Source organism: Morone saxatilis, unplaced genomic scaffold (genome assembly GCF_004916995.1).
Source record: "Morone saxatilis isolate NCDOM2014 unplaced genomic scaffold, NCSU_SB_2.0 Contig3, whole genome shotgun sequence".
Lineage (NCBI taxonomy): Eukaryota > Metazoa > Chordata > Actinopteri > Moronidae > Morone > Morone saxatilis.
In genome coordinates this window covers 16,342,351-16,359,567 of record NW_023339873.1, presented here as the reverse complement: position 1 = coordinate 16,359,567, position 17,217 = coordinate 16,342,351, and the positions used below count along the sequence as shown (strand labels likewise).

The 17,217-nt window shown below is 44.2% G+C and overlaps 1 protein-coding gene across 5 annotated transcripts in view; it reads left to right on the top strand.

Annotated features, from left to right (window-relative positions):
- Positions 1 to 17,217, top strand: part of tiam2a (TIAM Rac1 associated GEF 2a) — a 96,290-nt gene that overhangs the window by 71,488 nt on the left and 7,585 nt on the right. For all 5 annotated transcript variants that reach the window (XM_035674761.1, XM_035674763.1, XM_035674759.1 and 2 more), the window contains 10 exons: positions 8,935 to 9,156; positions 10,252 to 10,320; positions 11,271 to 11,396; positions 11,925 to 12,033; positions 14,180 to 14,359; positions 14,620 to 14,738; positions 15,262 to 15,370; positions 15,831 to 15,889; positions 16,006 to 16,108; positions 16,368 to 16,461. In XM_035674761.1, coding sequence (XP_035530654.1) covers positions 8,935 to 9,156; positions 10,252 to 10,320; positions 11,271 to 11,396; positions 11,925 to 12,033; positions 14,180 to 14,359; positions 14,620 to 14,738; positions 15,262 to 15,370; positions 15,831 to 15,889; positions 16,006 to 16,108; positions 16,368 to 16,461 — 1,190 coding nt within the window. The remainder of the gene's footprint in view (positions 1 to 8,934; positions 9,157 to 10,251; positions 10,321 to 11,270; positions 11,397 to 11,924; positions 12,034 to 14,179; positions 14,360 to 14,619; positions 14,739 to 15,261; positions 15,371 to 15,830; positions 15,890 to 16,005; positions 16,109 to 16,367; positions 16,462 to 17,217) is intronic.

The window sequence follows — 17,217 nt, the reverse complement described above, 5'->3', positions numbered from 1 at the left end:
CGGTAATCGTTACATCCCTAGTCATATGTTTTACACATTGTAAAGTAGCCAGTCATGTCTCGTATTAAACCAAAGATTAAACAGTGGACAGACATATTAAGCCTCTTTGCTTTTGTCCAGGCTAGACGTTTCAGTAAGAGCATTTAAATGGACTGATGAAGAGAGCTATGACTGGAGCCTCTGTCTGGCTGTCAGTACAGAGAGATTTGGCTTGAATTATTTTCATTTGATTTTAAATAGTAATGTTTTTAGGCTTCTCCCCTGAATTAGAAAAATACATACTGCGACATTTGTGGTGTTTCTCTCACCACATCCTCTTTTGTTTTGGCCTTAGTCTTCCTTTTTTTACTCTGGGCTCTCTGAGAGGTGTTTTAACACTTTTTAAAAATGTGTGACAAACAGAAAGTTGAATTATTCAGTTTCGATTCTCCTCTCTTATCACGGGCCCTAGACTTCAAAAAGATACTGTAGATGCCTACGGATATTAGGTTGTATCAACTTCAAACATGATCCGATCTTCCTCGGAGCTACAACCATCCCCTTCCCAAACTTTAGAGAATCTACTTTAACCAACTGGTGTGCGTGTCTGTCTGTGGGATGGGAGTTGGGGGGGTAATTTAGGGAGGTGTGTGTGTTATGACTAAGCCCATCAGCCGCCATCTGGCCGTGAGCAGGCTAATAATCTGGGCTTACTGCTGTCAGCGCTGTTACCGCTAGCCTTCTCTTCTCCGTCCATTCCACTGTAAACAAGTTGGGAAAGACAGAGCTGGAGATAAAAACATAGAAGCTAGTAGCAACGGAGGGACCAACGGGGACCCGGATCCAACATGACCCAGATTCGGCTAAAATGACCACATCAGGGGTGCCTGGTGCAGACATGGCAGTAGCCATACCAATTGTAGCCCCAGGGGGGAATGAAGAAGATCCTCAGCCGTGCCTCTACCTCACCACCTTAATTGAGCTCTTCATGCGGGACCAGTCGCCCGCCCAGGCTCTGTGTTCCCTCCTGGCCATGTGCTGGTTCTGGCCGTCCAGCTGCGAGGCTGAGGAGAAAGATGTGTTCCTGGGCTCTGTGCTGCTCAGTTTGGGACGGCTCCTCAAAGACAAGCTGGCCTGCCTGGCCCAGGACATGGCTGCCTGCCTGTCCTGCCGGAGAGACGTCAAAGGGGACAAACAACCGGTAACTATAGGCTGATGTGTTCCTTGCTCGTGGGAGGTTTTCACTGAGGCAGCTGATACTACGAGCCTTCACACTTAAGCTGCAAACTTTCACACAACTCCCACAACCGTCTGTGTGTATTTGGTAAAAATATCTCCAAGAATAAAAGTCTGGACTAGTTTTACAGTCAGAGAAATTCATAAGCCTTCCATTTGCATTTTATTAGCATTTTAGCTTTAATTTATTCCATTAATTGCATTTGCAGTAGTGTATATGAATTATTTGCTACATTTTCAGCCAGGCTAGTGGCGTGGCCCTTGGAATGGCAGTGTCAGTCAGCCACCGCTTTGGTGTTCTAGACAAAAATATCTCAAACTATGGGATAGAGTGCAATGGAATCTGGTACAGATGCCCATGCTGCCTACAAGAGGAAATCTAATCACTTTGAGGAACCTCTGCATTTTCATTTAGCGCCATCATCAGGTCTTAATTTTAATTTCTCTGGTTTATGACCAAATGCACTACAAAATCCTCACCAGCCTCAGCTGTATTGTGCTTAGTGTTAATAAGCAAATGTTAGCATGATAAAGCACAAACTAAGATTGTGAACACTGTAAACGTCATCTGCTGAACATCAGCATGTTCGCACTGTCATTGTCAGCATGTTAGTGTGCTGACTAGCAGAGGTTGTCATTTAGAGCTGCTAGCGTGACTCTTAGGCATGTTTTCTACCTGTTCATCACAGCAAGCCCTCTCTACTCAATCCTATCCTGGTGATCTTTAATTCAGCTGTTCACTTGTAAGATTTATAGTGTAGGCATATGGGAGCAGGTCAAAAGGTCACGGTGTTACTTTTTGCCCTGTCTCCACTGCTTTTATTGCTATCCATGATGTTATCTCAGCAACATGGGCACTATTAGAATTAATTGTATTGGTTTGACTAGCAGTTAGACTCTTTATGGGTGTGTTTTCACTTTCAAACGGTCACCTTGTGGGCCTAGTGGGCCTATTATCTGTTAGTATCATGTCATCTTTTGACAGTTGTATGGTGTGCATAGTTCAGGGGGCTCTGGTTGCTTCTGAATCACAAAGATTGAACATTTTCCAGGTCAGGAAGGAGACTGGGGATAGCACAGGGATTGCCATTAGTTATTCCACAGACTTGTTTGTCATCAAGTCATGTTTAATGTTGGCAACAAGCATTTCCACTTAACCTTTCATTTAGTTTTAGGCATCTTGGTGGAATAAGAATAGCGTACAGTCCCAGCATTACTTTGCCTTTGTACTGGCAGTCATGCAGCGGAGTGGATCTGAATAGCCTAGGGGACTCAGTAGAATGGGTGCTTTAATCTGAAGCTAGATTCATTATTAAAACACACTCCGCTCCCAAAGTCCTCCGAGACTTGGCGGAATAATATTTGTTTAGGATGAATAATAAAAGGCGTAAATGGGCTTGAGTGGAGCGCGACGGGACCAGCCCTCCCTCTCATCTTCCTCTCTCCTCCCCTCTACTCTGATTTATGAGCATGCATCTTCTTTTATTGAGCTTTGAAAAGAAGATGGCATCGTGGCACTATAGCCCACTAACATCTCTCTCTCTCTCTCTCTCTGACTCTCGTGCTCTCTCTCTCACTTATAGTGTCATGACAAGGCTGTTTCTTGTGAGGGATGGCTAAAGCCAGCCCCAGGGACATGCCTGTATTTTATCCCCTCTTCTTTATCCTCTCCCTTCCTACATTTGTTTGTTTATTTCAGCTAAGATGGGACCTCTCCTCTGGTGAAGTGCAAGGCTTCTCCTTTGATTTGAGCAGCGTTTCATCTGCAAAGCAGACTGAGCTCTGTACATAATGACTCCGTTGGAGCGTTAAAGGGAGATGGAGACAGTGTTTAGTATTTATCTTGAAACCTCCAAGTCTGACATAGCCGAGCTATGTGGTTGTTTTTTTTGTGTGAGTGTTTACACCCAAAAAGAAAATAAGTATTAAATATGTCACAAATGAGACTGGATATTATTTAGTGATTGCATGTAAGATCCTGCATGGTTAGTGCATGTGTCATGTTACAGCCAATAGTGAGTATTATGTGCATGAAGATCAGTATCATTTATACAGCTTGTTGGGTAATCTAACAGCGTCTGGAACTCTTCAGAAACTCACTTTCATCACTTTTGAAGTACAATCAAGTGCAACACCACAAAAGCCTTCAAGAGGAGACTGTCTAAAAGTGTACTCCATTGTCCATTTTTATGATTCATCACGATGGGACTGAAAAGATGATGATGATGACACAGAGAACTCTAGGAGGTAGTAGGATGCGACGACATGCTTTTCGCTGCACTATTTTATTTGTTTGAACCTAAAAAATCCTGACCGAGGGGCACCCTGGCTTAGAGATTATGGGCACCAACCATGAACTGCGACGGCCCTGGTTTGCATTCAGCCTGGGAACTTTTTGCATGTAACTCTAAATACTTAGTTCTGATTGAATTTAGGAGGAACAGTAGAAGCAACCTTGACACACACCTTGACACTGCATTATCTTCTTATAGGATACCAGAAAGAAATACCTTTGCCAAACTCTTGCCTGTCATTGTCCTCTCAATAAGCTCTTAAAAATTGGTTATCAGGCCAGAGCCTTCATCTATTTATTTATTCACTGTGAAAGTACCCTGTGCAACGAGCAATACATGTCATGTTTTATTCTTGTGCGAGGCCATAGTTAACATTCCTGCCCTGTTACCCCCACCGGCTCAGAGCCTCCCATTTTTGAGTCAGCCATTCCTCTGTGTGTGGAGGTAACAAGCCAGAACAGTCTGCATTGTACTGGTGCTATTGAGAGACTGGACACTGATACAGCCCCCGGCCTCTCCATTCAGCTCTCTGGAAATTACACCGAGGTCACATGGAGCCGAAAAGGAGGGGGAAGAACCAGAGGAAGAGGAAGGAGGAATGGGGATGTCTGGAGGCAAATGGACAGAGGGAAGTAGGATTGATGGCAGGATGTCAAAGTAGAGATGTAGGAAGACCAGCGCTGATGGAAAGAGACGGACAGTGAGAGAGGAAATAGTTGCCAGTGGAAGAACTCCCCTCTATTTGCACGAGCCAAGTGGCCAGACCGTCCTCCACTGATTGATATGCAAAACAAGCCAGCAGCAAGCACTTTTTCTCTGCCTACGCTCACAGAACGGCAGGGCGCAGGATCAATGGCTCGATCCCCATCAAAGCCCCCTCCGCCTCAGAGGCATAGGTGTACTCGAGAGTGAGGCTTCTGACCCGGGCCTAGCAGAGAGACTATAGACACTAATGAGAGAGCATGAAAGGAGGAGGAGGGTGAGAAAAATTGAGGAGCCATCAGACGTGAACAGAGCGAGGGGATAGAGATTTCAAGACGGTCGAGCCAACAGTTCTTTTATGGGTATTTTCTCCGTTTCGGGTCAAGTTGTATAACCATACACCATTTCTGGAGCCGCCATGCCAGCATCAAGGGGAGGCAGGCTGCGTAGGAAGGGCTGCTCGTTGGCCCGAAGGACCCAGCGGCAGGCCACAGCAGCATGGAGGCTGCTCTACAGACTGCTCTTCATGGTGAGCAAAGGATCGAAATATTTACAGATGAACACTGGTTATGTTGTAATATTTGATGCAGTTTTTGAAAGGGCCTCATTAAAAGAGAGGATAGAAAGTCATCAGCACTCCAGTGTGTTTTCAAGTGTCATTGCTCCTAAAAGTGAGTGGCTACAATGAAGGCTTTTTGGATTAATGTTGATATAGATGTGCTTTAATTTCAGAATGAGGACAAGGTTGCTGTTTAGGTTTAACTTGTGTGTCATGGTATTATTCATTTTTTTGCCAGTTTGGAATGAAAATGTCAGTGGATTTATAAAGATAAGTAACTCTACTTGACTTGAAAGAAGCATTTTGTAATGAAAACCCTTTGCTTTGACATTTAGATGTTATAAGAAGTGGACATCATGTACTGTATGTATGGCTGTTGACTGAAAATGAAAAGAAATGCTGCTGGACACCGTCAGAAGGAAACAGGGACTGAATGACTCAACAGCCGCTCACTTCATTTATTTTTTTTTTACCTGTGGGTCAACAAAGACCTCTTTTCTAAATTGACTAAAGGGCATACATGGTGAGAAGAGGTAGAAACATGATCCAGAGCTGTCAGCTGTCAGTGAGAAAACCTGAATAGGAATTCACAGCAGTGCTGTCGGATCCACTCTCCTTCCCTGGCACTCCCGGGCTTTTCTCCCGCCTCTGCTGGCTCCTGTCCTCGGCTCTTAATTGGTTATTTGGGCTAGCTGTCAGGCTGTGTTGGTGGGATTGTTGTGAGGCGATTGCAATTCCTGAGTCATGACACTGTGTAGGTGCCCCCCCCTCCTCTTCTCTCTTTCTTTCTGCCCACCTCTTCTTGTCACGCTCCAATGCAGGTGTCTGCCATTTAACGTTGATGAAAATCTTACTCAGTTAGGGAGCTGTGTGAGACGTAAAAGTGTGTTTCCATGTGCACACGTTCCCAAGCGTCCAATCAAGCTTTTCTACCTCCAGCTCTGCGGCTCCTCCATCATCTCATCTGTGTATGTGCGAGACGAACATGAGCCCGTATCCTTCCTGCGTGTGGGTGTGATGAGAATTAACTCAGCACTTGAGTGGCGGTGTAGCGCTACTGGGTGCACACACACGTTCTTTTTGAGACCCCAGCAGGCCTCCCCTTCCCTCTGGGCGCCTGTAGCTGAAATAAACAGCAGATATTCCTGTTATCTGTCTCCACAAGAATGCCCTCCCCTGTCTGGAGCTACCAGGGGGCTATTTGATGAATATGATATCATTCAACCTTTGTGTTTCCTTCAGGCAGACTGCCCCTTTGTGCCCGCCTGCCAAAATATGGAGTTTTCGCAGTGTGTGTATCACTGAATGGAGTCTAGTGCTGTGTGTGGCTGCATCATCGGTGTCTGAATTTAGGTAGTGTGTGTCAGTAGCTTAGTTACGTGGATGATATTCTTAGGTTCATTATGAAGTGTTTACGTGCTACATGAATGTTGATCATTAGAATAAATGTTCAGCTCTGATGTTGAAGAAGATAGTTGTTGCCAAAATTATATTATGTACATCAACCAGAGAAAGAAGCACTTTTATACTAGATCAAGGGTAACAAAGCCCTTTTAGCCTAGTGGTGTGGCTAAAAAGGGATGGCAATGTTGGTTGGTCATCCACCTAAAATATCTCGACATTCACGTCCCCCTCAGGATGAAATGTAATAACTTAGATCATCTCCTCAATTTTCCTCAGGTCAAAATTTCAATGGTTCCTGACCTGTTAATTCCTGACATTAGCATTTCGCTCAAAGAATGACAAGTTGTCTGTCAGTCAACGTCATCGCCCTGGTTACAGAAACTTTGATGTTTGTTTTTTTTTATGCGGCAAATACCTCTAGCTCATGCTCACCCATAAAAAGAAAGAGGCTAGATACAGATCTCAATGGCAGATGGATCAGTCATGTCCGTGGCAATGAGTACAAGGCAAACTGTACAGTTTCAAGTATTTTCTGGTGGACTGTCCGACCTGAAGCAGCATTCAGCAGGGGACTACCATGTCCAAGCAGTGCAAGGGCAGAGGACTTGGTATTTCACCCTGGATAGTTTTTTAGGGAGTCTTGAAACCAAACATTTTGGCCATGTCTATGATCTGATGTTGTAATAACATGCATAACTGATGCAACTGTGTTTTACTCCTATTGACTCTATTTCCTTTACATTTATGTTGAGAGTAGCAGAGGATTCAATGAATTGATGAAACTGACACATAAAAAGCACAAATAGGTGCATACAAATTTACCAAATGCAGGAAATTACATTTTTGATGCTTAAAATCTCCCCAAATCCCCTACTTGATTTGGGTCCCCCAGGCAGGGGGCTGCTGGCAAGGTGTCCACATTTTCCACATCGACGGTGGCAACCCTAGTCTCTACACCAGCGCAGAGGGAGACATTAAGTCCCTTCATAATTATCATCCCACATTCAAAGAGCTCCAGAGTGGAGCGCTGCTGTGGGCGGTATATCACTTGAAAGAGGCTTAGCCCAGACATACATAGAGGACACGGAGAGGCATTTTCCCCTTCTGTCTCCCTTTTCCCCCCTCTCCCTTTCAGTCTGTCACCCTCACAGACTCTATATTGAAGCATTGGAGGGCCGTCTCTGGAGTGACCATGCTATAATGAGCTAGCTGATGAGTCGCAGGCTTATTAATGGAAGCCTTGATTGTCTGTGGGCTCCCAGGGAGTGTATGGAGGGTGTTATGGGTGGTAGCCCACACCAGTTTTCCACAGTGCTCGGGAAGTGTGTATGTGTGCGTATCAATGCCTGCAGTGTCAGAATAAAGGGTGTATCGACCCATGTGTGTTGCTGTACAGTCTTTTGTAGTTGCTAAAGTAGCTGCACTTAAATGCTTGCTCATGCAATACATACACACACACAAACGCACACACACAGGAAGGCGCAGAGTGCTGAGCAGCTGTTTTGCCTGGCATCTTGGCCATCCCACCGTGCTGTGTTGCTGTGCAGCGGATTGGAACCTGCTATTACTGGCACTTATCATCCTCCACTGATTCTAGTGACGGGCCACAGATTATATTGCTACATCATGTCATTCACTTGGAATAAGGAGGGGACTGGTCATCATGAGGCTATTTTTAACATAGAAATCACATCATAATTGATGGCTTTGCGCACTACTGTCGAGCAAAGCGTGGTGCCGTTGATGAAGTATTGTGCTTGAGTATTTGTTTGTCAGGTAAGAAATTGGGATGAATTCTGATTAAGTGTCCATACATTGACCCATGGTGCTTGAAAAGCATACTGTGGCAACCACGGTGGGAAGAGGAGAGAGGGGGAGACGTTTTTCCCCTCACTGCTTCTTTTTTTGTCTCAGGGAATAGAACAGAGGCTGATAATGGTTCATTTTCTGCCACAGTTGCTCACAGACTACAAAATCTTTGCCGCCACAGGCAAGAGTTTGCAGCGTGGTGCCTTCGGCTGATGTTAATTTCTCCTACCCCAGGCAATCCAGTCCAGTGTAAAGTAATGCGGATTATCTGTTTCTGTCGGTAAATGGTATGACACTGAGTTCTTCATGGGGTCCCACCTGTCAAAGAAGTACAAAGCAGGCTGGGAGGAATTTTCACTTTTTATGAATGAGCTCAGCTAGATATAGAACATTAGATTCTTCTAAGCCCCTCCCTCTAATACAAACTAATACATGACCCCTTGGGATCTTCTGGCATGTCAAATATTCTTGAATTGATGTGACACAAGGCAGCATAAATGTCCATTATGAATTTAGAAGGATAGTGTAATGTGCTATAATGGTAACTGCTGGGATATCTAGTTAGTCTTTCAGATGCACTGTAAAGTCTTTGATGCAAAGCCAATTAGCATAGCGTGCATAACTAAATCTCCATAAAGCTCTTAGTATACCCATGGGAATCACTGGCCGTGTACAGTGAACAGTTATATACATCATTATTTTATCCAACGGAGATGAAATCATTAGTAGTGAATAGTTAAATGAGGGAGGTAAATGATTTGGATTTTTCATTTTAATAAATCCTTGAATATGTTTCTGCGCAGATACATGCCTGCGTGCGTGTGTGCATGCATGCATGCATGCAGTGCAGTTCCTTATAGCAAGTGTGATCCTCATTTTAACCAGCTGGCTGTTATAATCCCTTAGCTGCCTAACCTTAATACACATCTTTCTCTCTGTTGACCCCTACAGAGCGTGGACACGGTGTGCACTCTCTACCAGTCCTTCCAGGAAGGGACGGGCTCGGGCCCTGGGGGTTTGATGGACAATACCAAGGAACCTCCGGTAAGGCAGGGAGGGGGTGCCACAGGAGAGGCCACCCTGCTCAGACCTTGCCCCAAGCATATGAGTGCCACTGAGAGGTTACGCAAGGTCATCCAGGAGCTCGTGGACACAGAGAAATCCTATGTGAAGGTAAAACCACAAAGCTTTGACTTGTGTGCTTGATTATTTCTTGGCTGGGAGCAGTTGAGACTACAGGAAGTTGCTGCTTCTGGCCAAGAAAATAATCTTGGACCTCCTGTAAAATGATAAATTACACTTTATTTATATTTGTATAAATAAAACAAATAGACATACTGTGCCAATAAGTAAGTCTAAGTGGTGCTGATAGATTGTGTTGCCTTTGGACAGAGCTGTTACCCATGTTTCCAGTCTTTATGCTGAAGCTAAGTTACCTGGCTGCTGGTTCCAGTGACACATTAACTGTACAAATATGAGAGTGGTATGAATCTTCTCATCTAACTCTCAGCAAGAAAGTAAATACGCATATTTCTCAAAATGTTGAACTCTTTCTTTTTTATTGAATGTCTTTATTCAAGTGGTGACATGGGACTTCTGTAGTCAGTGCCATAGTTAGAGCTCCTCCTTCCCTCCTCCTCTTGTCTAGGTTTATTTATCTTCCTCCCGCCCAATCATTTTGCTGCCCTCATGTTTTCCAATACGACCTTTTCCTGCCTCCACATTAAAGAGCTGCATTCATGATCTTCTTGACTCTGCAACACTTGTCATTGCTGGCATTTTTTCCATTTCTTCTTCATCTCCTCATTTTTCATTAAGTCTCTTTCCCCGTGTACGCCTCTCCTTCAATCTGCCGATGATTTGTAATTGAGGGAGGAGATTGTCTTCCCAGAGTGCCTTTATGCAGGCCTGCTCGCCTGTATCCATGCACCAGTAGCGACTGCTTGGGGGAGGAGGAGGAGGAGGAGGAGAAGGAGGAGAAGGAGGAGGAGGAAGCTCATAAATCAACCTAATGAGAATATCCCCACTGATACCAAGACAAGCTACAGCCACATTAAAGTAGTGGGGGGGAGATAAGGGGACATAGAGGGAGAAGATGGAGGAATGAGGCGAGGGACTGTGGAAGGGAGACTTTTGGAGGTTAGAAACACAGAAACAAGAATTGAATTGATGATGAAAGGGATTTTAAAAGACACGTAGGTTAGGGGATAATGTTAACTTATTGACGTTTGATTCCTCACCACTGACCTTCTGTATTTTTGTGTGCAGGACCTGGCCTGTTTGTTCGAGATCTACCTGAAACCTCTGCAGAATGAAACCTTCCTCACACCGGATGAGGTGGGTGGCGAATATGTGTGTGTGTGTGTGTGTTATTATGTGGTAAACATGATGAGGTGTAGCGTCCAGAGGCGTGTCCTGCTATATAGGGCGGTGAATTCATTAAGTGTTTATTACCCAGAGGTGACGTCGATGAACTCTGCTAGGCCATATCTCCCTCATTACCACTGTGACGGGTTGGAGGACAAATTAGCATTCCCCCACACTGACCTTCTAGCGTCCCACCGGGACACACCAATAAAGGTTAGCTTAAGAGTAAACCCACCCTTTAAGCATTCAACTCAGATTCACACGCCACAGTATAGCTGTCCACTGATTTTTCTTCACCTTTTCAATGGACAAAGTGGGGTTTTTCTCATTTTAATCAAACTGTCATTGCATGTTACTGTGTCAACATATAGTAGTAGCTGCAGCATGCTAATGACCTCAGTATTGCAGTTTCCAGCCCTGTGTGCAGTGCTGTGCCCGGTGTGACCTCAAACACAGGACGCCTCTCTCAAGACACACTAGTCGATAGGCCACTGAGCACTGGGGCAAATTAAAAGGCCATTATGGGACAGTGCGACGTGTCCAGACACAAAATGGACATGGGCATGTTAGCCCCAGAACAGCTTTTAATGAAGGGAAGTGTTGACTCTGGGTATGTGTGTCAGACAGTGGAAGTTTGTACGTGTGTGTGCTCTATTTGTAGCAGTGCCATAGCTTGTCCCTAAGTGCCTTTGTCAGAGATGGAGCCATCAGAGTGGAGGTTTTATAACACTCCAGGGTGTCTGTCTGACTGACTGTTATGAATTACAAGATATAGCCTCATATTCCTTCACTCTCCCCCTTCTCCCCCCTCCCTTTCTCTGCCATTTTCCTCTCATACATCCCTATCCATCACCCACAATTCCATACTACCTCTTCCCTCTTTCTATCTATTACCCTACTACCCCCGTTCTCCTCTTCAGATGGAGAGTCTGTTTGGCAGCCTGCCAGAGATGCTGGACTTCCAGAGGGTATTCCTGCAGACCCTGGAGGAAAGGATCGCCTTGTCGCCTGACTACAGCACCTTGGAGACCCCCTCACAGTTCAAGGTGAAAAGCACACACAGTAACAGCATATTATTGATTAAATGTCCTAAGGTTCAGTGTAGATTCCATGAGTGTGAGCATACGGAACAACATTATTCTCAAGCCAGGTGATGTTAGCAGCTACTCCAAAGACAAGGCATGATCTTTGAGATTTTGAGGTTTATAAATAATTGAGGGGGTGCGACAGGAGCATCGCCGGCTGATTTATAGGCTTGACATGACAATGTGTGCGGTCTATTGATCGAGGCGACGGTTCACTGGTTGGATTGTGAGCTGCTGAAAGCTAGTGTACTCAGGACTTTAGGTGAGAGGGAAAGGACAGAGGGGGCGTTTGAATAGTCTCACAAGAGAGGGAGTGCAGAGGTGTTCGGTCATGACTTCACATGTTCACACTCTTTCATCTTCTCTCTCTCTCGTCCTCTGAACTCATTTGGCTTTGTATGGCATAACATTCTCTCCATCTGTGTGTGTTTGTGTGTGTGACACTCAGTCCTTGTCTTTGTTTTTCTCTCACACCCTCTCTGTCTACAGAAGCTGCTCTTTTCTCTCGGGGGTTCCTTCCTCTACTACGCTGACCACTTCAAGCTCTACAGCGGCTTCTGTGCCAACCACATCAAGGTCCAGAAGGTCCTGGAGAGAGGTAGGACACACACCGAAACGCTCAAAATGCACTAAAATGGCCTAAATGCACTCCTACACATTGTGAGATTGAAAAGTGGTAGATAATAAATACATCCGCAGACACATAAGTGTCCCACACACCTGCTTAATTCAGCTTCCTTGCACCTACGTTGCATCAGAGACACCTCTCTGCACTTACTGTTGAAGGTTTGGCCTCCTCGCTTGGGAAACAAATCAATTATGTACGAAAGTAAATGTCCCAGGATGCGGCAGTAGATGCCTCTCCCGTTTACTGCAAACCCAGCACGCACACAAAATATAGTTGGGAGATGAAAAATTCTCCTCCTTTCATTTTGTGATCTACTGTTTTTACATATTCAAAATGATTACCTGTTTTACAAATAAAGCTAAAACAAATCCATTTATTAATACACAGACTTTGGATAACCTTGTCCGCTAACAGAACATATCCGATCGTGACAACCCGAGAGCCCCAATAATTCCTTGCGTCTTCCTCAGCATGTGACAGAGTAGAAATTTTAAAGTTGATTTATGCCTGCTAAGACGCCGGCCTTTCTGCCACAATTTGGGAACGATGCCCAGTACAGAGCGAAATGTAAGAAGATTGGCTTCTTTGCTGACATTGGGGGATGGGGTGGGCGAATTCCCCCCATGTGCTGCCCCATTACTAGAATTGCATGGGATATTCCTCGAAGTAAGTAGCAGGATGGATGGATATTTAATAGGATTAGAAGGAGAAAAACACTCTGATGGGTCAGAATTACCTAGAGGAGAATAAAGTATGGTAAACATGGTTATCACAGCAACACTGGTTCGTGAAAGAGTTTTCTGCAGTGTTAAATAGTTTGAAAAATCATGAAAATTATGTTTAATGATATATTGTGCCTCCATCAGCTATAAAAAGATCCTTAGCTACAACCCTTCTATTAATTTTATAGAAAAAAACCCTGAATCTGTGCTCCAAACGTTTGTGTATGTATTTTTTGTACAAAATTAATATATATTATATATTATGAAATTAGTGACTGTCCTTTTCAGACAGATCTTGGCATAGTGATTATTCTAAAGTCCTTCAGCCTGTGGGCAGTGCCAACTGGGTGCAAAATGGCTCCAAATGCTTAAATGAAGGGAAAAGATGCCAGATTCAAAGTCCTCTACTTACAGGGTTCATACACCCTATTCTTTAACCAAAGCTTTAAATGGCAGGGTGTAAAGTATTATAGCTGGTGCATGCAAACTAATATTAGAACATGTAGCAAAATAATTGCACAGTAGAGATAAGGATGGCCAAGTATAACTAGGTGATAGTTGCACTGAGCATATAGTTAGCGCAGCATGGTACAGAACACCCAATGATGACTGGTCACGACCAGCTTACCCAAGGACACAGACAAGAAATCTGTGGGAGTTTGTCAACCCTTTAAGTAATTATATGCCTGTCTCTGCCATCTTCATTACTCCCTCCCTTTCCCGTCATGCCAAAGGCCCTCGGTTGCCTTAGTTTCTCTGTTTATTTGTCGACTCGTTAATTGCCTGCCAATTACTCTGGGAGGTGTCGATGCTGCTGCCTGTCTGTGGCTGGGAGTGCTATAATTAATACTTTAATGGCCCCCCTCAGTAAGCACCGTGGAAGCATACTGCTCAGGGAAAATGTCATCACCTTTACAGAAGGCTCATTTTGTACTATACCTGCCACTTCACACTGCGCTTTTGGCTTCAGTGTAAAACTGACGAGTCCCAACTTGATCATTTTCACCATGTTGTTAATAAGACAGCATGGTTTTGCTTAGTTATTTTTAACTTTTGCTTTGTGAAATCACCTCATCTTCAATGTATTATGATACTCAGAGGTGATGTGATGAGTATAATGGATGCATGTTTACACTTTTATTCTGCAATGGTCATGGTAGGTTGAGGAGAAGCCTACACTACCCCCTGCTGGAGACAGCTTGTTGCACCATGGTTCTGCCCTGACCTTCATTGGTCTATGTCAGATCTGAGTTTGGCTTACGATATAGCCACACGTCTCTCTCGCTATGTATGCGTGAGACCATCAGAGTGCATCAGGAAACACAAACACAAACACAGAAAACAAAGAAACCGATGAAAGATTCATATTAATTCAGTACGTGTGTGTTTTTCAGCAAAGACGGATCAGGCTTTTAAGGAATTCCTGGATGCGAGGAACCCCACCAAGCAGCACTCATCTACCCTGGAGTCCTACCTGATTAAACCGGTGCAAAGGGTGCTCAAGTACCCCCTGCTGCTCAGGGAGCTGGTCTCCCTCACTGACGCTGACAGTGAGGAGCACTACCACCTCACCGGTAGGGAGAGGGAAACATGCATTTACCGACACACAAGCCAACCCACACACATGGGGAAGGATGCGCTAAAAATATAGACTTTCACACTTGTCATATCTGTGTCATGCCATCATGCATCAGAACATTAAATAACACATCTTGGCAGAACAGCCCCCCCCATACACAGTGCACACACAAATAAGATCTGCTACTGTAATGCAAAGCATATAAAGTCAAGAATTGATCCTTGTTAACACTTCATTGTGTTCTCGTCCCTGCAGAGGCTCTGAAAGCCATGGAGAAGGTTGCCAGCCACATCAATGAGATGCAGAAGATCTACGAGGATTACGGCTCTGTGTTTGATCAGCTAGTTGCTGAGCAGACTGGCCACGATAAAGAGGTAGATACACATTTCACACAATCAAATTTATAATCATCGAGCATAGTCAATATTTGCTGAATAGAAGTTGCGTCGGTGACATTGAGTTTCACAGGACACCTGCTACAATATACAAACACTAAATACTTATCACAGTTAAAACTACTTCAATCGAGTTAACTATCAGTACATCAGAGTGGAGCTGTTTACGCCGTCTTCTGTGCATTGCCTCTAGGGGTTGAATACATTTACAAATTGATGGAATATTTAGTTGGTAACCACTGCATAAATATTCAAAGTGAATGCTAAATAATGTTGTCTAGGGTACTGTATGTTTCCAAAGAATTCATAAGCTCTTGGATAGAGAATGAAATGAAAATCAGCTTCCGTCCCATGTACCAGCACTAGTTTGTAGTAGCTGTGGAGCTCCATTCATAGACTTAGTTAGTATGTATCTCACATGGCAGTGGAAAGCCAAAAGTCTTGCTTGTTGTTCTTCCTTTGCCCCCCCACTCTTTTAAATCCTCTCCTGTGTCTCTCTCAGGTCACAGAGATCTCTATGGGAGAGTTTCTCATGCATTCCTCAGTTGTCTGGCTCAACCCGCATCCATCACTGGGCCGCATGAGAAAAGACCCTGAGATGACCGTGTTTGGTGAGTCTGCACACTGTCCCTGCTGTCGTTGGTGATGCATTCTGAGGAAAAGTCCCTGCCATTTCCCTACCCATAACCCTTACCATGCCAGACTCCAACAATGTGTTGGCTGCTATTCCATTCAAACTCCACATGCTGTTTTATTTCACAGGCTTCGGGCACAAACGACCAAATAAAAAGCATTTTTAATATTGGGTCCATTTTTTTAATGGTGGATGGCAGCTAAACGTTCAATCAGTACAAACCAAATGTGTTGGGTTTGCAGCACAGAACTGTGTCTGCAGTAGCACTCAAAACAGATCTCAGTGAATTTCAATATCCGTAGCTCTAGTGCTGATATATGCTTTAAGGCTTCAAGCTGGCATCTTAAATGCTTCTGTGGGTTGCTCTCCTTCAGTCGGCTTTCCCCAAGAGGCATTCGCAGTCAAAACTAAGACGCTGATGTGTTCTCTCTCACCAGTGTTCAAGAAAGCAGTGATATTGGTCTACAGGGAAAACAACAAGCTGAAAAAGAAGATGGTAAGTGTTGTGGCTGTTGCACTCGTTTACTCTCACATGCCACAAATGGTGTTTTTGGTGTGAAACAAAGTATTTTTCTCTCCTCTCCTATGTGGCATTCTCCGTCTGATGACCAGACCAACCCTCGTTCGGCACTTTCTCACGGCGATTTGGACCCCTTTAAGTTCCGTTGGCTCATCCCGCTCTCTGCGCTGCAGGTCAGATTGGGAAATACTGCAGGTAAGAGGCCGGCACACTGCCACCTTATCCCCACTAAATCACTCACAAAGTACATCCACTTAATCTTTTTGTTCTTTCTCCACCTTCATATTTCCCCACACACACACACACACACCCCTAAGCTCATTCTCCTCGCCCACACACGTCTTCTGGCATTTCTATTCAGCTCCCTCCCTCCCTCCTTATCGCCTTCTGAAACCATAAACCATATTTGGACTGTGTGATTAAAAGCCTCTCCTTTATTTCTTCGCTCACCCAGGAACAGGCACAGAAAGCAGCTGCATCTGGGAGTTGATTCACTCCAGGTCTGAAGTGGAAGGCAGGCCGGAGACCGTCTTCCAGCTGTGTAGCAGGTCAGAGATTAAACTTTCAGGTGGAATCAGTGATGATTTATTCTGGTATTTATTCATAAATTCCATAGTCATTTTTACCCATTACACATCCCAGAAGCAGGGTTTTAGAAAGATAATTAAAGTTCATTACAACTTTAGTCTTATTTTTGCAGTTTTGGCCAACATTTCTATTAGCCACGACAACACTTTAATCAGCAAAGTAATTGCTGAGATCTGGGAACCTAGCATCATTGCTAATATGATGTCCACCAAGGCAAGAAATACAAGCGATCAGGTGGACAGGTTGTAAACAAGCCAACAGTTTAGCCTGATTATCCAACGCAATTATCTAACGACTATTTGCAAGTAAAACCAAAGTGAGCATCCTCATGTTGGTAAAAATCTCTAATTGCATAGGCAAACTGTACACACAACTATGGCGAGTACAGTTGGTCTGTAAACTCTAATAGATGTCTAGAATGGGCAGTTTGGGTAATACATTATACAGTTTCCCTTAATTCTCCTTTCCAAATAAGGCTAACTTCTGCTTTTTGCAACCTGTCTGATCATTTGACTGCTTGCAACATCAGTTTTCTTTTTAGCAATGTTGCAGTGTTCCAAGATCTTAATGTTGCTATTACAAGTTGTGATAAACTGGAATTATCTTTTCATTTTTTCAAACCTACTGAAAATGTAGTCCTTCCCTAAGTTCCAACCTCATTATTAAAACGGGTGGCTGCTGATCCAGCTTAAGAAAAACAATCAAGCCTATTTAAT